The 24,329-nt window shown below is 45.0% G+C and overlaps 1 protein-coding gene across 1 annotated transcript; it reads right to left on the bottom strand.

Moving 5' to 3' along the window:
* Positions 1-16,804: 16,804 nt before the first annotated feature.
* On the bottom strand, positions 16,805-18,631 carry LOC123430367 (galactose mutarotase-like). Its single transcript, XM_045114232.1, has 5 exons — positions 18,317-18,631; positions 18,185-18,234; positions 17,949-18,069; positions 17,750-17,857; positions 16,805-17,584 (listed from the first exon to the last, which is right to left on the bottom strand). The coding sequence occupies exons 1-5, from the start codon at positions 18,543-18,545 to the stop codon at positions 16,962-16,964; spliced, it is 1,131 nt and encodes a 376-aa protein (XP_044970167.1). The 5' UTR covers positions 18,546-18,631; the 3' UTR covers positions 16,805-16,961.
* Between the last annotated feature and the right edge of the window lie 5,698 nt (positions 18,632-24,329).

Raw genomic sequence — 24,329 nt, 5'->3', positions numbered from 1 at the left:
GGACGACAAATTTCAAATTGCTATGCTTGAGTAGACGGGATTTCGGTTGAGTGCATAACACGAGCGATGCAAGGTTGATTAAATAATCAAGACCGGTTAAGACAAGATTTTCAAGACCTCGGACGCAATGCAACTCTGGGTGAAGGACGGTTGATCGGCTCCCTGGAGAACCCAGTGGATGACCCGGGATGCTGGAGAGGCCATGACATCCTGCGGAAAGCTTCACCCAGGCTCAAAGTGACGGACGGATATTTTCAAGACCCAAGGCTTACCTGCATAGCCACAAGTCATTATGGGCTCTGGCTTGGTTGGACAATGTGGCGACTCTGGACAGGCAGTGCTAGCAGATGTAGAAGAACGGTAGGAATGGATGGGCACCGACAGGGATTCAGAGGGACCCGTTGAAAGACCGTGTTTTGATCATCCGGTCTTCAAACACCCTGAAGTGCGAGGACATACTCGGAGGCGATTAAATCTTGTGGGGAACGTGTGCAAAACTCTGCAGAGTACTCAAACCTAATCGATTAGCCATGTCCACGGTCATGGACAACTTGAGCCAAAGGAACTGAAGTTATCTGAAATCCTCAACACAAATAATAATATTGATGTGTGTATTATTGACAACATGGGTACGAGAATTGGTTGGTGGAACCATCTCGTTAACAACCAAAAATGTAGTAACATTTTGCTTTTAGCCCTCTCTTGATGTAGGAGAAAACTTGCTTTTCGCTAAAAACTTATAGCCCCACCTGCCATATATGCATATAGTATAGATGACATTTTACCCCCTCTCATATGTGACTTGCCGGTATATTCAATATGCTGACCTACACGGCTGCAACGTCTTATGTTGCAGATATTTTTCTTCGACGAGTAAGAGTACGATTCAGGGTTACGGTCTACACTCAACTTGTCGTTGGTGTTTATTGGGACTCCACTCCCTTGACTGCTTCCGCTGAGATATTTGAGGTATATATCAGTTTTACGCTATTTACATGTGATTGCACTTTGATATATACATTGATGTACTGTGTGTGCCAGCATACTGATCCAGGGATGGCACAGAAAAACAGAGGCTTGACTCGTTTTGAGTCGGGTCGCTACACATGGGCTTGTCATCTATGCCATAAGTGCAAATTGGGTTTATTTCAATGGCATATGCATAGTTACTACGATGAGATTGAAAGATGCAATATGGTTGATCTCATGCATAGCATATGACAAGTCAAGCAGATTTTCAAACATGATGTGACCTAAAGAGTTCTTACAAGATTTCCCATGTAACATGGCATCACAACTAATAGACTACACATGAGAATTGTCAAACTCATCATAAATGGGTAATTCATCACATGTGAAACTCGCATAATCACGAATCATGGCAATAGGTGGATCATCATCATGCAAGCAATCGATGCCCACTAGTGGGACAAGGGCATCACCTTCACCTATGTTACATTTTGCATTCCACTCATGTGGTGTAGGTGAGGTGGCAAAGACCAAATCATGGTCATCTTCATCGTGATGGAACCATGTGGGGATGCATCATATTCCACCATGGCCATCGTCTTATCCAAAGGGAGGACGAAGTTGATACGTCCATTTTGCATCGTGCTTTCATGTTGATATTTATCGCTTTTTGGGGTGTTATTACACTTCACGGTACAATACTTATGCCTTTTCTCTCTTATTTTGCAAGGTTTACATGAAGAGGGAGAATGCGGGCAGCTAGAATTCTGGCCTGAAAAAGGAGCAAGTTTGAGATACATATTCTGCGCAACTCCAAAAGCCGTGAAAAGCAACGGGGATTTATTTTGGAATTTATAAAAAATACTGGGTTGAAGAAGTACCAGAGGGGCGCCAGCAGGAAGCCACAAGCCTACTAGGCGCGGCCTCCCCCCTAGCCGCGCCTAGGGGGCTTGTGGGCTCCCAACTGGCCCTTTGGCCCCCCTCTTTTGCTACAAGAAGGGTTTCGTTCCGAAAAAAATCAAGATGAGGCTTTCAGGAGGAATCGCCGTCGCCACGAGGCGGAACTTGAGCAGAACCAATCTAGAGCTCCGGCAGGGTCGTCCTGCTGGGGAAACTTACCTCCCGGAGGGTGAAATCGTCGCCATCGTCATCACCAACACTCCTCTCATTGGAGGGGACTCATCACCATCAGTGTCTTCATCAGCACCATCTCATCTCCAAACCCTAGTTCATCTCTTGTAACCAATCTCCATCTCGCGACTCCGATTGGTACTTGTAAGGTTGCTAGTAGTGTTAATTAATCTTTGTAGTTGAAGCTAGTTGGATTACTCGGTGGAAGATTATATGTTTAGATCCTTGATGTTATTCAATACCTCTTTGGTCATGAATATTATTATGCTTTGTGAGTAGTCACTTTTTTTCCTGAGGACATGGGATAAGTCTTGTTATAAGTAGTCATGTGAATTTGGTATTCGTTCGATATTTTGATGTGTTGTATGTTGTCTCTCCTCTAGTGGTGTTATGCGAACGTCGACTACATAAGACTTCACCATTATTTGGGCCTAGAGGAAGGCATTGGGAAGTAGTAAGTAGATAATGGGTTGCTAGAGTGACAGAAGCTTAAACCCTAGTTTATGCGTTGCTTCATAAGGGGCTGATTTGGATCCACTAGTTTAATGCTATGGTTAGACTTTGTCTTAATTCTTATTTCGTAGTTGTGGATGCTTGCAGAGAGGTTACTCATAAGTGGGAGGTTTGTCCAAGTAAGGGACGCACCCAAGCACCGGTCCAGCCACATATCAAACTATCAAAGTAGCGAACGCGAATCATATGAACATGATGAAAACTAGCTTGACAGAATTTCCCATGTGTCCTCGAGAGCGCTTTACCTCCTATAAGAGTTTGTCCAGGCTTGTCCCTTGCTACAAAAGGGATTGGGCCAATTTGATTCACCGTTGTTACTATTGTTTCTTGCTACTTGCTATGAATCATCTTACCACACAACTACTTGTTACCGATAATTTCAGTGCTTGCAGAGATTACCTTGCTGAAAACCACTTGTCAGATCCTTCTGCTCCTCGTTGGGTTCGACACTCTTACTTATCGAAAGGACTACGATTGATCCCCTACACTTGTGGGTCATCAAGACTCTTTTCTTGTGCCGTTGCCAGGGAGTGAAGCACCTTTGGTAAGTGGAATTTGGTAAGGAAAAATTTATATAGTGTGCTGAAATTTATTGTCACTTGTCACTATGGAAACTAATCCTTTGACGGGCTTGTTCGGGGTATCTTCACCTCAAACGGAAGCACAAGGAGTTGCTCCTCAACCTGCTGCACCTACTGAAAATATTTTCTATGAATTTCCTTCGGGTATGCTTGAGAAACTACTGGCTAATCCTTTTACAGGAGATGGAACATCACATCCCGACTTGCATCTAATCTATGTAGATGAAGTTTCTGGTTTATTTAAGCTTGGAGGTTTGCCCGAGGATGAGGTCAAGAAGAAGGTATTTCCCTTATCTTTGAGGGATAAAGCATTGACATGGTATAGGCTATGTGATGATACTGGATCATGGAACTACAACCGGTTGAAATTGGAATTTCATCAAAAGTTTTATCCTATGCATCTAGTACATCGTGATCGGAATTATATTTATAATTTTTGGCCTCGTGACAGAGAAAGCATCGCTCAAGCTTGGGGGAGGCTTAAATCAATGTTATATTCATGCCCCAACCATGAGCTCTCAAGAGAAATTATCATTCAGAACTTCTATGTTCGGCTTTCTCATGATGATCGCACCATGCTTGACACTTCTTGTACCGGTTCTTTTATGAAAAGAGATATTGACTTCAGATGGAATTTATTGGAAAGAATTAAACACAACTCTGAAGGTTAGGAGTTTGATGAAGGTAAGGAGTCAGGTATGAATCTCAAGTTTGATTGCGTTAAATCCTTTGTTGAAACAAATACTTTTTGTGATTTTAGCGCTAAGTATGGACTTGACTCTGAGATAGTAGCTTCATTGTGTGAATCATTTGCTGCTCATATTGACCTCCCCAAAGAGAAGTGGTTTAAATATCATCCCCCCTTAGAAGTCAATGTAGTTAAACCCAATCCAGTTGAAGAGAGAGTCATTGACTATAATGATCCTATTGTTCCCAGTGCTTACATTGAGAAACCACCTTTCCCTGTTAGGATAAAGGATCATTCTAAAGCTTCAACTGTGATACATAGGGGCTACATTAGAACACCTACACCCCCTGAGCAAATTAGAGTTGAACCTAGCATAGCTATTATCAGAGATCTCCTGTCCGACAATGTTGATGGCCATGATATTCACTTCTGTGAAGATGCTGCTAGAATTGCTAAACCACATGCTAGAGACAAACATAGGCCTATTGTTGGCACACATGTTGTTTCTGTTAAGATAGGAGATCATTGTTATCATGGTTTATGTGACGTGGGTGCTAGTGTTAGTGCAATACCTCAATCCTTATATGATGAAATTAAAGATGACATTGCACCTGTTGAGATCGATCCTATTGATGTCACTATTCAGCTTGCCAATAGAGATACTATCTGCCCTTTGGGAATTGTTAGGGATGTTGAAGTCTTCTGTGGTAAAACAAAGTATCCTGCTGATTTTCTCGTTCTTGCTACCACACAAGATAGCTTTTGTCCCATCATATTTGGCAGACCCTTCCTCAATACCGTCAATGCTCATATTGACTGTGAGAAGCAAACTGTCACTGTTGGCTTTGAAGGTGTGTCACATGAGTTCAATATTTCCAAGTTTGGTAGACAACCTCATGAAAAAGAGTTGCCTAGTAAGGATGAAATTATTGCCCTAGCTTCTGTTGCCGTGCCTCCTACTGATCCTTTAGACCAATACTTGCTTGAGCATGAAAATGATATGCATATGAATGAAAGGGATGAGATAGATAGAGTTATGTTTGAACAACATCCTATCCTTAAGAATAATTTGCCTGTGGAACTCTTGGAGATCCACCCCCACCAAAGGGTGATCCTGTGTTCGAGCTCAAACAGTTGCCTGATACTCTTAAGTATGCTTATATCGATGAAAAAGAGATATATCCCGTTATTGTTAGTGCTAGCCTCTCAGAGCATGAAGAAAAGAAGTTACTAAACACTCTCAGGAAGCACCGTGATGCTATTGGATATACTCTTGATGATCTTAAGGGCATTAGTCCCACTCTATGCCAGCACAAGATTAAAACCGATCCTGATTCCAAACCAGTTGCCGATCATCAACGGAGATTAAATCCTAAGATGAAAGAGGTAGTAAGAAAAGAAATACTAAAGCTCCTGGAAGCGGGTATTATCTATCCTGTTGCTCATAGTGATTGGGTGAGTCCGGAGCATTGCGTCCCTAAGAAGGGAGGTATTACCGTTGTCCCTAATGATAAGGATGAATTGATCCCACAGAGGATTATTACTGGCTATAGGATGGTGATCGATTTTAGGAAATTGAATAAAGCCACTAGGAAAGATCATTATCCTTTGCCTTTTATCGACCAAATGCAAGAAATACTGTCTAAACACACACACTTCTGCTTTCTAGATGGTTATTCTGGTTTCTCCCAAATACCAGTTGCACAATCTGATCAGGAGAAAACCACTTTCACCTGCCCTTTCGGTACCTTTGCTTATAGACGTATGCCTTTTGGCTTATTAATGCACGTGCTACCTTTCAAAGATGTATGATGGCTATATTCTCTGACTTTTGTGAAAAGATTGTTGAGGTTTTCATGGATGACTTCTTTGTTTACGGGTCTTCTTTTGATGATTGCCTCAACAACCTTGATCGAGTCTTGCAGAGATGTAAAGATACCAACCTTGTCTTGAATTGGTAGAAGTGCCACTTTATTGTTAATGAAGGCATCTTCTTAGGACATAAAATTTCTGAAAGAGGTATTGAAGTCGATAAGGCTAAGGTTGATGCGATCGAGAAAATGCCATGCCCCACAGATATCAAAGGTATAAGAAGTTTCCTTGGTCATGCTGGTTTATATAGAAGGTTCATTAAGGACCTTTCTAAGATTTCTAGGCCTCTTACCAATCTCTTGCAAAAGGATATTCCTTTTGTTTTTGACGATGATTGTGAGGAAGCCTTCGAAATACTTAAAACGGCCTTGATTACTGCGCCTATTGTTCAACCACCTGATTGGAACTTACCTTTTGAAATCATGTGTGATGCTAGTGATTATGCTGTTGGCGCTGTTCTAGGACAAAGAGTTGATAAGAAGTTGAATATTATTCACTATGCTAGTAAAACTCTAGACGGTGCCCAAAGAAAGTATGCTACTACTGAAAAGGAATTTTTAGAAGTCGTGTTTGCATGTGAAAAGTTCAGATCTTACATAGTTGATTCCAAAGTCACTATTCACACTGATCACGCTGCTATTAAGTACCTCATGGAAAAGAAAGACGCTAAACCTATACTTATCAGATGGGTTCTATTGCTACAAGAATTTGATTTGCATGTTGTCGACAGGAAGGGTTCTCAGAACCCCGTAGAAGATAACTTGTCTAGGTTGGAGAATGTTCTTGATGACCCACAACCTATTGATGATAGCTTTCCTGATGAGCAATTGAATGTCATCAATACTTCACGTAGTACACCGTGGTATGGTGATTATGCAAATTATATCGTTGCCAAATATATACCACCTAGTTTCACATACCAGCAAAAGAAGAAATTCTTCTTTGATTTGAGACATTACTTTTGGGATGATCCTCACCTTTATAAGGAAGGAGTAGATGGTGTTATTAGACGTTGTGTACCTGAACATGAACAGGGCCGGATCCTACAGAAGTGTCACTCCGAGGCTTACGGAGGACACCATGCGGGAGATAGAACTGCACACAAGGTATTGCAATCAGGTTTCTGTTGGCCCACTCTCTTCAAGGATTCACGTAAGTTTCTCTTGTCTTGTGGCGAATATCAACGAATAGGTAATATCGGTAAACATCAGGAAATGCCTATGAATTATTCACTTGTCATTGAACCATTTGATGTTTGGGGCTTTGATTATATGGGACCTTTTCCAAAATCCAACGGGTATACTCATATACTAGTTGCCGTTGATTATGTTACTAAGTGGGTAGAAGCTATCCCAACTAGTAGTGCTGATCATAACACCTCTATCAGGATGCTTAAAGAAGTTATTTTCCCTAGATTTGGAGTCCCTAGATATCTAAAGACTGATGGTGGTTCACATTTTATTCATGGTGCTTTCCGTAAAACGCTTGCTAAGTATGATGTCAATCATAGAATTGCATCTCCCTATCATCCTCAGTCCAATGGTCAAGTAGAGCTAAGTAATAGAGAGATTAAACTAATTCTGCAAAAGACTGTCAATAGGTCTAGAAAGAATTGGTCTAAAAAGCTTGAAGATGCACTGTGGGCTTATAGAACTGCCCATAAGAATCCCATGGGCATGTCTCCGTACAAAATGGTTTACGACAAAGCATGTCATTTACGTCTTGAGCTAGAGCATAAGGCTTATTGGGCAATCAAAGAGCTCAACTTTGATTTGAAACTTGCTGGTAAGAAGAGGTTATTTGATATTAGCTCGCTTGATGAATGTAGAGCTCAGGCATATGAAAATGCCAAGTTGTTCAAAGAAAAGGTTAAGAGGTGGCATGATAAAAGGATACAGAAACGTGAGTTCAATGTAGGTGATTATGTCTTGCTATATAATTCTCGTTTAAAATTTTTTGCAGGCAAGGTTCTCTCTAAATGGGAAGGTCCCTACATTGTTGAGGAAGTATATCGTTCCGGTGCCATCAAGATCAACAACACGGAAGGTAATTTTCCATGAGTGGTAAATGGGCAAAGAATCAGGCATTATATCTCAGGTACTCCCATAAATATTGAAAGCAATATTATCAATACCATAACTCCGGAGGAGTACATAAGGGATATTTATCAGCCTGTTTCAGACTCCAAAAACGAAGAGACAGATCTAGATCGCTATGGCGTCCCCAAAAGCTCCGAAGGACAAGATCTTCGAGAAGGTCATCAATCCCTACCTCGCAGGAGTGATGCAAAACCCTCAATTTATCGAGATGCGTGAAGGGATGCTGCACATCCGTGATGTTGAGGGGCCCAAGAAGACCAGAAGCATGGAGGCGAGGCTCGAAGAAATGGAGAAACAAGTCTTCAAGTGCCAAGGGATGGTGGAGCGTGGACTCAACGCCAACCACATGATGATCACGGAGTTCACCAACAAGCACAAGATCGATGCCAATGACATCGGGAAGCACCTCTCCAGGCTCTATGACAGAATTGATCACCTCCAAGCCTAGATCTATGACCTGCAGAACCAAAACTGTGAGTATGAGTATAGATTTAAATCAATACGGTTGGCTGTAGATTTGAGGATTCCGGAGACTCGGTCATCTTTCCATGATGGAGCACCTATGCCTTGGAAGACGGAGGATCAAACCCAGGTTGCAACAAGTCCACCACCATCACCTCCAAAGGAAGATAACTAGGAATGGGTATGGGCAATCCCCTTGGCTGGTGCCAAGCTTGGGGGAGTTGCCCAGGTATCGTATCACCATCACATCTTTTGCCTTTACCTTTTCTTAGTTCGTTCCTTTTTGGTTTTATCTTTCTCTAGTAGAATAAAGGTCCTTGTGTTTTAGGCTTGAGTTTTTCTTTGTGTCACCCCCAATGTATTCAAGCTTGTGAGTCATATAATAAAGAGTGTCTTAGTTAAGGGCCTTGCTTCATGCCATGATCAAAAGAATGAGAAAAGAACAAAAGCATGAAAGATCATGTAATGATCTTATGGGAAGTGATGGCTTCACATATAAAAAGAATGATGATTGAAACTTGTTGAGGGTAGACAAACGTAGACCCTGGTCATTGTTGCAATTAATAGGAAGTAATAAAGAAAGAGAGGTTCACATATAAATATATCATCTTGGGCACCATCTATGATTGTGAGCACTCACTAAACTATTGCATGCTTAGAAGTAGATGTTGGACAAGGAAGACAACATAATAAATTATGTTTGCTTGGTTCCGAACAATGATTATATGACTAAAGATCCATTAGCATGTGACGTTTGCTTCCACCCCATATCAGCCAAAACTTCCACACCAAGTAGAGATACTACTTGTGCATCCATAAACCTTCAACCCAGTTTTTCCATGAGAGTCCACCATACCTACCTCTGGATTGAATAAGATCCCTCAAGTAAGTTGTCATCGGTGCAAGCAATAAAAATTTCTCCCTAAATATGTATGATCTATTAGTGTGTGGAAAATAAGCTTTGTACGAACGTGTGATGAGGAAGACATAAAAGCGGCAGACTGCATAATAAAGTTCTTTATCACAGGAGGCAATATAAAGTGACGCTCCTTCACACTAAGAGGTCGCACATCCAAACCTCAAAAGCGCATGACAACCTCTGCTTCCCTCTGCGAAGGGCCTATCTTGTACCTTTAATTTTTTTCCCTTGAAAGAGTCATGGTGATCTACACCAATTCCTTATTTCGCCTTTATCTTGGCTAGCGTCATATGCTAGGGAAAGATCTATATTCATATGTCAACTTGGAAGTAAGTATTCGTGAATTATTATCATTGACATTACCCTTGAGGTAACCAGTTGGGAGGCGAAACTATAAGCCCATATCTTTCTTTGTGTCCGACTGAAACTTTGATCTCATGAGTATTACGTGAGTTGTAGCAATTGTAGAAGACAAAAAGATGATTGAGTATGTGAATTTGCCTTACAAGCTCTTATTTGACTCTTTCCGATGTTGTGATAAATTGCAATTGCTTCAATGACAAAAGGCTATCGGTTGTTAATTCTCGCTAAGGTTCTCGATCCATACTTTACTTTGTGAACGAATTATCACTTTAGCATAAGAGATGATATGATGATATTGCTGTTCTGACTATGATCATGATGCCTACATGTCCGTATTTTGTTTTGTCGACACCTCTCTCTCGAAACATGTGGGCATATTTATTGATCTTGGCTTTCGCTTGAGGACAAGCGAGGTCTAACCTTGGGGGAGTTGATACGTCCATTTTGCATCGTGCTTTCATGTTGATATTTATCGCTTTTTGGGCTGTTATTACACTTCCTGGTACAATACTTATGCCTTTTCTCTCTTATTTTGCAAGGTTTACATGAAGAGGGAGAATGCCGGCAGTTGGAATTCTGGCCTGAAAAAGGAGCAAGTTTGAGATACCTATTTTGGGCAACTCCAAAAGCCGTGAAAATCAACGGGGATTTATTTTGGAATTTATAAAAAAATACTAGGCCGAAGAAGTACCAGAGGGGCGCCAGCAGGAAGCCACAAGCGTGCTAGGCGTGGCCTCCCCCCTGGCCACGCCTAGGGGGCTTGTGGGCTCCCAGCTGGCTCTCTCGCCCCCATCTTTTGCTAAAAGAAGGGTTTCGTTCCAAAAAAAATCAAGAGGAGGCTTTCGGGAGGAATCGCCGCCGCCACGAAGCGGAACTTGAGCAGAACCAATCTAGAGCTCCGGCAGGGTCGTCCTGTCGGGGAAACTTCCCTCCTGGAGAGGGAAATCGGCGCCATCGTCATCACCAACACTCCTCTCATCGGAGGGGACTCATCACCATCAACGTCTTCATCAGCACCATCACATCTCCAAACCCTAGTTCATCTCTTGTAATCAATCTCCGTCTCGTGACTCCGATTGGTACTTGTAAGGTTGCTAGTAGTGTTAATTACTCTTTGTAGTTGATGCTAGTTGGATTAATCGGTGGAAGATTATATGTTCAGATCATTGATGCTATTCAATACCTCTCTGGTCATGAATATTATTATGCTTTGTGAGTAGTCACTTTTGTTCGTGAGGACATGGGATAAGTCTTGCTATAAGTAGTCATGTGAATTTGGTATTCACTCGATATTTTGATGTGTTGTATGTTGTCTCTCCTCTAGTGGTGTTATGTGAACGTCGAGTACATAACACTTCACCATTATTTGGGCCTAGAGGAAGGCATTGGGAAGTAGTAAGTATATGATGGGTTGCTAGAGTGACAGAAGCTTGAACCCTAGTTTATGCGTTGCTTCGTAAGGGGATGATTTGGATCCACTAGTTTAATGCTATGGTTAGACTTTGTCTTAATTCTTCTTTCGTAGTTGCGGATGCTTGCAAGAGAGGTTAATCATAAGTGGGAGGTTTGTCCAAGTAAGGGCAGCACCCAAGCACCGGTCAACCCACATATCAAACTATCAAAGTAGCGAACGCAAATCATATGAACATGATGAAAACTAGCTTGACAGAATTTCCCATGTGTCCTCGGGAGCGCTTTACCTCCTATAAGATTTGTACAGGCTTGTCCCTTGCTACAAAAGGGATTGGGCCACTTTGATGCACCGTTGTTACTATTGTTTCTTGCTACTTGCTACGAATCATCTTACCACACAACTACTTGTTACTGATAATTTCAGTGCTTGCAGAGATTACCTTGTTGAAAACCACTTGTCAGATCGTTCTGCTCCTCGTTGGTTCGACACTCTTACTTATCGAAAGGACTACGATAGATCCCCTACACTTGTGGGTCATCAGAAGTCATCGAGGATCAGCGTGTCATCATGTATTTGACCTAGCACCATATGAGAAGACACAATATAGGTAGAGGTTAAGTTGTTAGAAATCAGAATGGGCTCACATGCCCGATCAACTACCTCACTTGCTCTATGTGGTGGTGGCTCACTTACTCCCTCTAGGTAGTTGCACCCACTCTCACATATGGTGGATTCACTCATCTCACTCAAGTGGTGGAGGTTGTGGCTCTTCTCACATGGGAATTGGGGTAACTGATCACATATGGGGAAATTGGTGTAGTCACTCTCACTCTCAATATGGCAGCAAAAGTCTCTCAACTCATCTCCAAACGCCGCCATCGTCGAAGGGAAAATCCCATGCTCAATCATGTCGTTGCTGCCATCGTCGATGAAGGCCGAAGATGGCACATCATCACTCTTGCCTCCCAAAATGGAAGCATCATCATTGCTCGCCACCTTGTCGCTCGCCTCCAAAGCATATTCCATGAGTCGCTCCGTAGTCGTGGTCGTCGCCGTGCCATCTTCCAAAAGAGTCGTGGTAGACTCGGCATAGTCAATGCAACAAAGGAGGGATGTGAGTGAAGTCAGACTTGGGAGCGTCATCTAGGAGCTCGTCGGGCTTGGACATCTTGGTGGTACCATCCTCATGCTTGTAGTCGTGGAGCTTGGTCGTCATGAAGTGTGCTTGGGGTTGAGTAGCCTTGACCTTGAGTTCTTGTTCCGCCTTGAGAGAACCAAAGTGCAGGTCATCAAGAGACTTTAGGTGTTGGTGCAGATAGTCTTGGTGATGTCGTTATTCAATCCCATCATGAAGTGGAACTTCATCGAAATGGGGTCGGCAACTCCGGCTTGTTGCAAGCCTTTCTTCATCTCCATGAAGTACTCTCTAAGGGGATTGTATCCTTGTATGGTGTTCTCCAATTGGCGTTGAAGATGTTCCATGTTTGTAGAAGGCACAAACTCTTGTCACCTAGCTTTCTTCATCTTGGACCAACTCATCTCGAAGCTCTTTGATGGTGTGTGAATCCACCATGTCCACGCGTAGTCGTGGAAGTTTCTTGTAGCACACTTCACTTGATCAGAAGAAACTTGAAGTAGCTTGGGGTAGGTGTTCATCTTGCGCTCCCACTCAAGGTACTCTTAGAGGTCTTGAGTCCCATAGAATGGAATCTCGAAGTCGATGTTTAAGTCAATACTAGATCGTGGAAGTCGTGGACTTAGGTTTGGTAAGCTTCTCTTGAGGTGCTTGTCGGCGAAGATGTCACATATCCAAAGATGAACATGCCTTGAAGTCGCTTGGGAAAGATCCCAAGGTAGGTGGTGAAGTCATCGAGCGATGGTTGGTGTCGAGCTAGTGACCTTCACGCTTGTGCGTCGTCAGGCGCCTTGATATTGGTGTCGTTAGTTCTTCATGTCGGTAATGTTGTCGATGCTGGTTTGAACTTGCCGGAGATGGTAGCTCGGAAGCATGTGCACTTGAGCGTCTTCTCTAGGATGATGAAGATCTCATGCGGTTGTTGATGAGAGCTTTGAGCTCCTCCAAATGAGCATCCATATTGGTGTCGATGGTTTTCTTCATGACATCGAACTCGTCGTTGTGGTTGTAGACCGAAGTAGATGTGCTTTGCCTATCCATCACAAGACTCCAGAAAATGTGAGTGGGAAATGAGATAAACAATACCAAAATACCATTTCCCAAAGTTGAGGATGTATCTCGTTTCACTCAATGTGAATTGAGAGAATGGTGGAATTGGTACCGGACTTGTTCACTCACACCTACAAAGTAAAGCTTATCAAGTGGATTGGTTAGGACAAGCGTCACAAATTCATGTAAATTGAAGTCCAAGATATTGTAAATGTTGAAATAAATCCAAAGGACTCAAAATGCAAAGAAAGTGATCACAAATATAGAGGAAGGCAATAAAGAAACACACGCGGTGGGATAATGGGGCTTGTGCAACTATAGGGATGAGCAAAGCTCGTGTTGCATAAACACAAGGAGAGACGCTAGCTTATTGCATGTTTCGGCACTATTCACCACTTGGCACCAATCCTATTCATGCAAGCAAACGTTTCCTATTCATGTATCCTCATGCACAAGTATCTCTTTTACTCTTATGTTCCTTTCCACTATTCTTATTGAGCCTCAACCAACTATATGAGACAAGTATCACATGATATGCACGGGAGCAAGCAATTGCACTATATGATATTTCCAATGATGCAACAATATGATATTGTATCACTACGGTGCACAAGTTTTCGCGAAACCCAGCAATACTCGGACAACTAGTCTCAATATGTATGAAGGTAATCGTAAAGATAGTGGGGCTATCAAGATGTAATGGCAAGGAAGGAAAAGTGTATGACGAAATGTATACCTTCGTCACACTTAACCTTTCACGAAGTCAGGGGTAACCGGCCATGCTTCCGGTTAAAGATGGTCTCAAAGGATGGATGGTCGTCGTCAGTGTCGATCGTCAGTGGTTGATGTAGTCGATGACACGATACAAGTCACTGGTGGTTGATGATGAAGTAACCGTCCCTGAGTAGCTGAAACACCTTAGGAGACTCAAATCACAACTCAAGCAACCACAAATGCAAAGGTAACCAAAATGTGTTAGGTTGCAGAAGTCTTTGGTGGAAATGTTGATGATATGGTAGAGGGCCTAGGTAAAATTGCCAAATTTTAAAAAATATTACGGTTTCGAATGATTTTGGAAACGATTTTGTGGGATGGTGGATGTCAATAACTACAAAATGAGCTAAAGAACGTCGAAATCGGAGTCCAAATGAATTGGTTATGGACAAAACAATATTCAGCCGAAATCAGAAACTCCATGTTACGGACGTGCGGAGGATGTTGCACGCCCGAGGCTCGGACGTCCGGGCGGGCCATAAATCCGAGAATTCGGGGCTGTTGAGGTGTTCCGGACGATCGGGAAGGGCCGGACGTCCGACGGTTTGGACGGGTCCGGCCGTCCGGAAAGTGTGGGACGACCGGTAGGTCGGGGTGAGCTCGGGATCTCAATTTGGGGCGTGATTTTTGGCGGAAATTGAAGATTGTGGGCTCAAAATTGATGGGATGCCAAGGGGGTTAGATCCACTTGCCAAACACTAGATCCCCGGATCAAAATCAACAAAAACTCACAAGAACAACAAATCACTAAAAATTTGGTATGGCTCTTTTTGTGGGGAATTTTCGAAGTGGGGTAAAAACACACAAAGTGAAGGCTAGAAAACGAATGAGAGGACTCCAAATTCGTGAGAAACGTGGTTCTTGATACCAATATGATACGGGGCAGACCGATGGGTGTCGATCTTTCACGAATTGGAGGAGGGGTTCCTCAAGAACATGAAGAACACGGGGATGAACGGGGAGAAATCACAAGGGGAAACACTCAAGAACAAGACCAATCACACATCCACTAGACTCGCCACACACAAGATCCACAAGGATACATGAACAACAAAGGGAAAGTAAGATACATGGTAGAGTTCATCCCAAATCCCGTGGGGAGATGGGGCCTTGAATCCTCTAGGGGATCTTCCCTTGTAAGGGGCCTTGACATCCACTACATGGTCTTCTCACATGAAGGAATCTTCATGGGAGGAGGTAGAGGAAGGAACAATGCTCAACTAGATGCTAAATTATTGCTTACCCTAGAAAGGAGGTGAGGGTGGAGTATATATAGTGCTAGTCACGAAGGGGTAAGTGGGAGAGAGATACAAGGTCAAAAGTCACGGCTATGCATAGGGGGTTCCGGACGTCCGGAGGACGTCGGTCGTCCGACGGCTCGGGAGGGTCCGGACGTCCGACGATCCGGCTCGGTCGAGGTGGCGTCGGATTTCTGGGCGTGTTGGTCGTCCAAGGCTCGGTCGTCCGAGTGGTGTCGGCCGTCCGGGCGCTATGACGGGAGGACGGGCGGCTGCAGGCATCAGTCGTCCGGATGAGCTCGGACGTCCGGACGCTGGGATGGTTCGGACATCCGATGGGGCTCGGTCGTCCGACCTCTGGAGCGTTCAACTTCAACTATTATTCTTCCGTCTCCTCTTCCATGCTTCCCACGCAGATGGTGTGCTCGTACGCAGGTGCTGGCACTCCTCCTCGTCATTCGTGAAGCTACGGCAATACCTATGCATGCACACGAGAGGAGTGCCAAGTAGTATACCATCCTCGAAGGGCACAAGCTGACACGTGTAAAGGAGAAGATTCACCTTTGTATGTGTGAAGTAGATGTAGCACATGTCACTTGGCAAAGGGACTATTGCCATGGTAATGTCTCTAGGATGTTCTGTACCATCTTCTATGCCACCATCTACATTACCATTGGCAATGGCATCTTTTGTGTGATTCACCTTGGGTCATTGAAGAGAAATCAATTGGTATTGCTCTAATAGTCTTTGAGGCCTCTTCTAGAAAAAAAGAATAGAAGTTGAGGAAAGCCATGCACGAGGATGCGTGGCTTGCCAAGATAAATATCCATATCCATTGGACGATGGACCATATATATCTGGCAAATTGCCATTCTTTGGGCTCGCACGCGCATCATTCACCTTGTGGATTACGTTGTAGACAATATCACTTTGAAGCATATGGTTAATTGGTGGTCACTGCTCCGCCACTTTCGCTTACAAGGCTCGGTTCTTGGGGCTACTCGCTCGCCCATGAACATCGTGGAATGTAAGGCTTGGCCATCTTCAAAGGTCAACTTTTTTGCGTGATTAGCAATTTAAAACTTTAATTTGAACCGTGGATAGACTCGAGAAATGTGGGTGGCTAAATTATGGGCTTTGTCCTCTATGTAAGCGGATCAAGGAGTTTGTCGCGCATATTTTCTTTAAATACGGTTCACCATGGGACTATAGGGGTGACTAAGGCTTCGCTCCAGCTCGACAACATCGTCATTTCATTGTGAAATGGAGAGCATTCTATCAGGAACTGATGGATCAACATGTCCGAGACGAATAGGCCAAAGTGGAAAGCGTTGTCCTTCCTCACCATGCTCACTTGTTAGACCATTTAGTGCGAAGGAACGTTAGGATATTCCGTTACAAGTCTACGCTACCGTTCATTCTTCGCTCCAGCATAAAAAATGGGCCAACCTTTGGGTCATTCACTGGATGAAGCATATGGGCAATAGCAGAATGGAGACTAACGACTTTATAATGTTTTTTTTTTACTTTGAAAACCTCTTCTAAACTCCTTATTTAATAGCTGAGGCAAACCGTATGCGTCATGCGCCCATTTTGTAAAGAAAAAAGTGGATGTAATTAAAGAAAAAAACATGGTACAGACCATAAGAAAAGATGTTTCATCCCGTCGAAGAAAACAATGCTCATTTTGCGCTAAGTAAACGAAAACAAAAGACGGATCGATCAATTAAGTGAAGCATGCATCCTAGCTAGCCTAGTAGGAGAACTTGAAGAGCATATCATGCTTGTACACCTCGCCGAGCCTCACGATCGACGACGGGAATTCGGGGTGGTTGACGGCGTCAGGGTAGGCCTGCGTCTCCAAACACAGCGCGCCGTACTGCCCGTACACCTCCCCTCCTTTCCCCTTGTCGTTGATGAGCCAGTTGGCGGTGTAGAGCTGCACCCCGGGCTGGTTCGCCCACAGCTCCAGCGCCCGCCCAGAGTCCGGGTCCTGGACGCGCGCCACCGGCCGCATCGCGTTCTGCTGCCCGTCCACGGCGAAGTTGATGTCGTACCCGCCACCGCCGCCCGGGACGATCTCCATGTTGGCGCCCACGGGCGTCGGCGCCAGGAAGTCGTACTTTGTGCCGGCCACGGGCGCGACCTGGCCCGTCGGGATCATGTACCCGTCGACGGGCGTGTAGCGTGACGCGAATATCTGGACCTCGTGCTCCAGGACGTCGCCGCTGCCGTGGCCAGCGAGGTTCCAGTACGCGTGGTTCACGAGGTTCACCGGCGTCGCCTTGCCCCTCGCCGTCGCGTTCATGTGGATGCTCAGGTCGTACGGGTCGGAGAGCTGGTACGTCACATACACGTCCAGGTAGCCCGGGAATCCTGCATGCCCCAGACGCGATCCGTGAAAACAAGTGCGCGTCAGATCTTTCTGTTAACGAAATATTATACCGAGTCCGTCGGTGTCATGAAGATCACCAAAGCGCGAGGAACTCTGATTATATAAAGTTTTGACATGTGTACTACTAGTATTAGTTTTGGTTTTACCTTGCTCTCCGTCGAAGCTGTGGTAGTAGAAGGTGATGTACGGGGAGTCGCCGTCGTGCACGTACTCCTTCACCGTCCAGACGACCTTGTTGAACCCCCTGGGGCCGCCTAGACGAAGAGCAACATGGCGATTAAATGAGTACAAGCTCGTGCATAGGGTTTCGGTGAAAAATAAACTAAAATAAAGTCTGAACCATGCCATGAATCGTGTTGTTGCCGTCGTTACGGAGGAGACGATAGGTTCTGCCGTCGAGCACGAAGCGGGCGTTGGCGATTCTGTTTGCTACGCGGCCAATAGTTGATCCGGCAGCACCGCCTTTCTGATGAGACATGCACGTACAAAATGATTTTGAACTGAATATAGACGCACTGATCATGCATGTTAATTTATCTATCACTCTGAATCAATGAAAACAGATGGATTTGTGATCTTACAGCGTATCCAGCAACGGTGTCGTACCCAAGTACAACATCAGTTAGTTCCCCTGAAAAAATTATTTCACCTCTTGAGAAACAAGATGAAAGCATCCATATGAGTTCCTGAAAGCAAGAAGCAAGCAGCCTTACCATGGCAGTCAGGGACGAGGACAGACACGAGGGTAGCTCCCCAGTTGGTGACCTTGATGGAGAAATCCCCCTTCTTGTTCTTGAGCTCATAGAAACCGTCCGCCGCCCCTGCGGCATTGGCGCTGTCGGCCAGTGCAAGGCACAGCAGCAACGTAACAGGGAGCAGTGCAGCTCTGATCATTGTTGCTAAAAAAGAGAGAGAAGGTATTGTATGGCTACCGTCGAGCATGCAATCGCATATGTATGATAGGTTGACGACGACTTCATTCGGTTCGGTTCCTCTCAAGGTCGTACACGAGGAAAGTCAAAACTCTTCATTCAAGTTTCTCCGATCCAAATTCTTCCCTTCTTGAGATCTGAGATCGAGCAGAAGTTTATGGCCGGTATTTCCCAGTTGCAAGATTGTTAATCTCCCACTGGTTTAGGGTGCCGCTAGTGTCGAGTTTTACTCATTTAATTTCTTTTCATTGTCTGCGCATCGTCGAGTCCTCGGTACACATCCGAATTAAATGGAAGCAAAAAAAAAACTTTAAACATGATAAGATACCAGTTTTGTTAGGTCTCAATCTGTCGGTGAGCAAGTATACCCACTTGGGAAAGATACTTTGCAGACGGACCCTAAGTATGCAATGTGTCACGTGCAACATTCATTTGCCCACATGATATACATTGTCAATCTCGAGATGAGTATTTGTCAGCCTTGTCGGGCTGCTCGAGTTCATGATACATATTCCTGAATTAGGTTAATATTTATCCTTAGCCGCATGGCGTGTACTTCTGAATCAGATCACTCTAAGTCTAGAGACATGTATCCATATCGGAGGGGGAAATCATATCTTGGTCTACCATTTCACACAACATTTTTCATGACAAAGCCAAAAACTATGTATCTTTATGACTATCCGGTTATGGTGTAGAGTTTGATATTCCTTATGTAATGACTGATTCACATTCCGAGAACATACAACAATCTCAGGTCTAGGACATGACATATACATTTTACCTGAAACTAACTTATGACAATTCGTAGTGCACCTTAAATGGGTCTATTTGACACGGAGTTCTATCAACACCAGTCCATATCATTGGATTGATATCTATATATCCATTACCTATAAAACATGGTCACCATCTCATAGATATGCTAACCTATTGGTATGTGTCTTGTATCTATATCGACTTGGGACCATATTAAGAAAATCATATAACATATTTTCATTAATAATAAGTTACGTACTTTGCGACCTATATCATGATGGTATTCAAGAATAAAATAAAAGAAAGAAGTGCATATATCAACCCAACTCTTGGGTGAGATCTAATATACAACCCTTGACTATTAAACCATCTAAGTTTATCGTGCCCTACTATTTAACCCCAACACTCACTCACTAGCTTGCAGCGCAAGCAAAACCCAGTATATCTAGGTTTGATCCATTAAAGGCTCATTTCGGAATCGCCGTCTCATTCAGGGCTTGGGATGCGCAGATCTCTGTTTTCGAGGATGAGGCCCTGATCGATGGCGGCGGCGCCAATCTGGCCCACGACAGCCTCCTTCTAGAGCGAGGCGGTGTGGCGGCTCGCCGGTGACCCAGTGGTGGTCGTGGCGGCAGACTGATCTAGGGCGATCGTGGTGTCAGATCTGGAGGTCCCCTTTCTCCTGCTACCTCCCTTGTCGTCCCGGTGGTTTGCGGCTGCAGGCTCCGGTGATGGTGAGCCCTGGTGGTAGTGTACCTTGGGTCTAGGGGAAACCTTGACTGGTCTAGCCGGCCCGATAGCGGCGTCGCCCATGGGTGCCGCTTTCCTCGTGAAGGCACAACTGAGGGCCAAATTTACCCACCCCGATCTCCTGCCGGGTGAAAACCTTCAATACTCTTCGGATTTGGCCGTAGCGGTGTTGTTCGCACCGTGACCTTCCTGGAGATGTCGTCGGGGACCTTGGGGCTCGGTTGGGAGTACAAAGGATCTATAGATGGAGGGGATGAGACCAGTGGCTGCAGGTGGTGTTTGCGAAGGAGGAGCGGTGTTGCATCTGACATGTCGAAAACGACGGATCTCAGCGGCATGGAGCAGCGGGGTCTCATTGTTGGGCGTGTGTTGATGGACGAGCGCGGGAAGGTGGCATTGTCTTGCGTCGTGGTGGCGTCGACGACAATTAGACCGGACAAGGTTGATGCGTCAGTACAACTCTCAAGATGGATTGGTGGCAGGTGACGTTGGCGGCCTCTCTGTGTGTGCCAGACCAGTGGGTGCCCCATACACCGTACTCGACAAGTGGCTTGGTTTGGGCTTCAGGTCTTAGATGTTCGGCTTGGCTGCGAGGCATGTTTGGTATTAGGCCCTGACTATTAGGTCACTTCATCAACTGGATAGAAGTAGCGACAGAAGTTGTCTAGACGGTGGCTTCAGACTTACTATTGTATTACTTTGTAAGATCTTTTGTGAATAATCAATAAAATGACTACATGCATTGTCTAGATGCACAGGCCGGGGAGTCTTCCTCCCTTTCAAAAAAAAATCTAGGTCTGATCCCTGGCTTCTCCCTTTTTCTTCTCCATTTCTGTTAAATGTGTGATAATGGGCCAGCTTGTTAGTGTGGATGCTTCAAGCAAGAGCTCATTCCGTCTCACTATAAGCGATTTGTAACTCACGCGGCAGCCTGTCACACCCATCAAAGGTGGGCTGTTCTATGGCAAAAGGCACACAAATCTGCCCACGCTCACGAATCTTGATGTGCCTAAATCTAATGGTGGTACATGAGGAAAGTCAAAACTCTCCATTCAAGTTTCTCCGATCCTAATTCTTTCCTTCTTGAGACCTGAGATATATCAGAAGTTTATGATTGGTATTTTCCAGTTGCAAGATTGTTAATCACCGGCCCCTCTCCCCTAGCCCCCGCTAGGGATCCTCCCCCGCCTCCACCCCGTCGCCGCCGGTAACCCTCGCCCTTCGGCCACCGAGAGCGCTCGACTGGCGCCCCGTCCCCCCTCCCTTCTCCAGATCATGCCCTAGCATCGCCTCCCCAGAAGGCGGCCGAGGCCGCCCGAGCTCCTCCCCCATCGGCCACATCCTCCTCCCTCCCCCCAGCCGCCTCCCACGTGCGTCCCCGACCCTGGCCCGGGTGGTGTCGGTGGCGGCGGAATCTTCTTTTCCTGCGCGTGCGCTTCCCCTTCCCGGGGCATGGGGCGGCCGCGGTGCAGTTCGGCTTGGTGGCGGTCCGACGACCCGACGGCGGTGGTCGGCGACACGTGAGGTGGTGGCGCTGCTCTTTGGTGGTGGGGGTGGCCGCCGGCGTGCCCCCGACCCAGATATGGGCCCTGCGGGCCCCATCCGTGTCCTAGCGGGTCGGCACATGACGCGGCTTTGATGTCCTCTGTGTGGTGAGGAGGAGCAGCAGCTTGGACGGGGGGCATCGTCATCAACGGCATGCCTGTTACAGCGCGATGGCGGGAGCTTCACGGACTTTGACGTCCCGATCGAGACTGTGGGCCCACGGGCCTGGTATGTCCCTACTACTGCGTCCGGTCCGCTACCAACGTTGACGGTGGAGGTTGAGCCCTCCCGCGTGCCGACGGTGCTGCTGTTCCTAGCCCCGACTCTTTTTCGTCATTGTGCAGGCCTCTCCTTTGCGTTGCCGAGGTGAGTAGGGGCTTCAAGACTGTGTTGCGTAGGGTGGAGGTCGGTTTGGTGGCAGGCTCCGGAGCACCCGAGGTGCATGTTCACTAGTAGAAAAAGGGCTTTTAGCCCCGGTTCGGTTGGGCCATTAGTCCCGGTTCTCGAACCGGGACTAATCAACTGGGACTAATGCTAGCCCCGGTTCGTCCCCGAACCGGGGCTAATGACCGTCCACGTGGCGGGGCTGGGAGCGACGGGGGAGGGGTATTAGTCCCGGTTCGTATTACGAACCGGGGCTATTTATTCGCTGTTTTTTGAGCATTTTTTAGGGTTTAGGGTTTTGCACTAAATTGGATGCGGCTATTTTGCTGCCCGCTATTTTCCCATTTATTTGTTTTGGGCATTTTTAATTCTTGTTTTGCACTAAATTGGATGGTACATACACAACGATAAAGGAACAACTATATTGCACATCATTGTCACGAATATATTACACCATCTCATCCGTCGTGCTTTGTCGAACATATTTACAAAATGTAGACACGAGTTACATGCACATATATGCATCTTTTTTACACTATATTATTTCATATCATTTGCATCGACGAACAATAGTATTCTCCCTTGACATCTAGGACCTCTGCATCTAAGAATCCGGCAATTTCCTCTTGAATTGCTCGTACATGTTCCTGTGGTAGAAGACGGTCCCGCAACTGTTCGATCTAATTTAAAGAAGGGGTCAGTATATATATCAATGAAAACGACACAATTCACGGTAATAAAATAAAGCTGTGAGTATTGTTTATCGTACTTCGATTTCTTTTATGTCCCGGGTTTTGCCCGTCTCATGGGTCGTCTGGCGAATGAACTCGCAAACATAGCATCCACATAAATTGTTCCCGTGTTCCTGCCTCAAGCACTTTATGAGAACATAATTCAATCAAAAACATAATCAAGAATTATAATGGTATTGAAACTAGAATAATGATATGCGCGGATCTAGCTACTAGTTACTTACATCTGTTTGTTTAAATGTAAGTTGTGACTTCCAATCATCCCAAGCCTTGGCGGTGAACCGTTTCCAAGCCCTGCCAAGAAAAGGAAATAAATAAAGGAGTTCTATATTAATTCCTTGCTATCATGAAATGAACGAGAAGTTGCCGATATAGTGCCATAATGATTGAAATTACCTCTGGAGGCATTCCTGTATGTTCGCCCATTCAGCGAGGGGTGCGCGTTTCGGGTCCATGACTATTACTTGTCCCTCGTCAGATACAATGATTAACAAAATAAAGTGAAACCTGTGCGCGCATAACGAGTCAATTATACGTAAACTTATAATAACATCGAGTAAGCGAAAATAGAATGTGTGTATATTAACACTCACTTCAAGTTGTAGATCCAGTTTGGTACTGCAAAACCTTAACCCTTATACCAAGTTATTCGCTGTCTCGCGGGGATACGTTTCGGGACTTTGGTGATGATTGTAATATGGGTCAATGAACCCAATGTCATAGAATTGTCCTCTTTTGCATTCGAGAATCTTCATTCTTCAAAATTAATATAGTGATGAGTAAGATTATACATTCAAGAACGAGTTGAATAAGACTGAATGACATAAATTAATAATACTTACAAACAATAGGCACTGATGATAGATTTGTCGAGGGCTTCTTGTTTGTATAACTGAAATAATTCATCGAATTCAATCATTAGCACGCCTCGTCCAGTCCCGAAATGCTCGTCTTCATATGCAATGTAGATCCAGTTTTGTTGTTTAGCACATGCTTGCATGTATCAGTCATGCAATCTTTGCATTTTGGTTGGTAGCTCGTTGACTAACTCAGGTTTGACGAGAGGAGACCCGTACCGGTACACGTATGTTACGTTAGCGAATTCCTGCAAATGGTCTAAGTACTCATCAATAGACATGCCTTGAGCCTTCGTCCCTTCTCCGTATATTGCAACAAACTCCGGATCGATATCAGCTGTTTCATCATTCCTCTGCTCAACCGCAGCTCCGCTCGAGCACACCTTTGTATTGGAATACACTTTGAGCGGGGGGCACGATTGGTTTTTCTGTTGTCCGAGCTGGGCAACTAATTTCCCGCTGGACGTACTACTCTTCAACCGCTGCTTTTTTGCCTCAGTCGACTTGAGAATAGAGCGTTCATAGTCTGCTGGCAACGGTGGCGGGGGATCTGCAAGGTTTTTCAGCATTTTCACGCACGCGGCGTGATCTTCTGGGGTGTTCGAGAACTCTGGCTCTTTCGGCTTCTTCTTGTTAGCCACTTCAGCCTTCCACTGTTGATGCTAGGTGACTGCCCTCTTAATATTGTCCTCTCCAGTATAGTCCCAAGGTCTCTTCTCCATATCCTTATGAGGTACTTTTGGGAGG

This window comes from Hordeum vulgare, chromosome 2H (assembly GCF_904849725.1).
Source record: "Hordeum vulgare subsp. vulgare chromosome 2H, MorexV3_pseudomolecules_assembly, whole genome shotgun sequence".
Classification (NCBI taxonomy): Eukaryota; Viridiplantae; Streptophyta; class Magnoliopsida; order Poales; family Poaceae; genus Hordeum; species Hordeum vulgare.
This window is presented reverse-complemented; position numbering and strand designations above follow the sequence as displayed.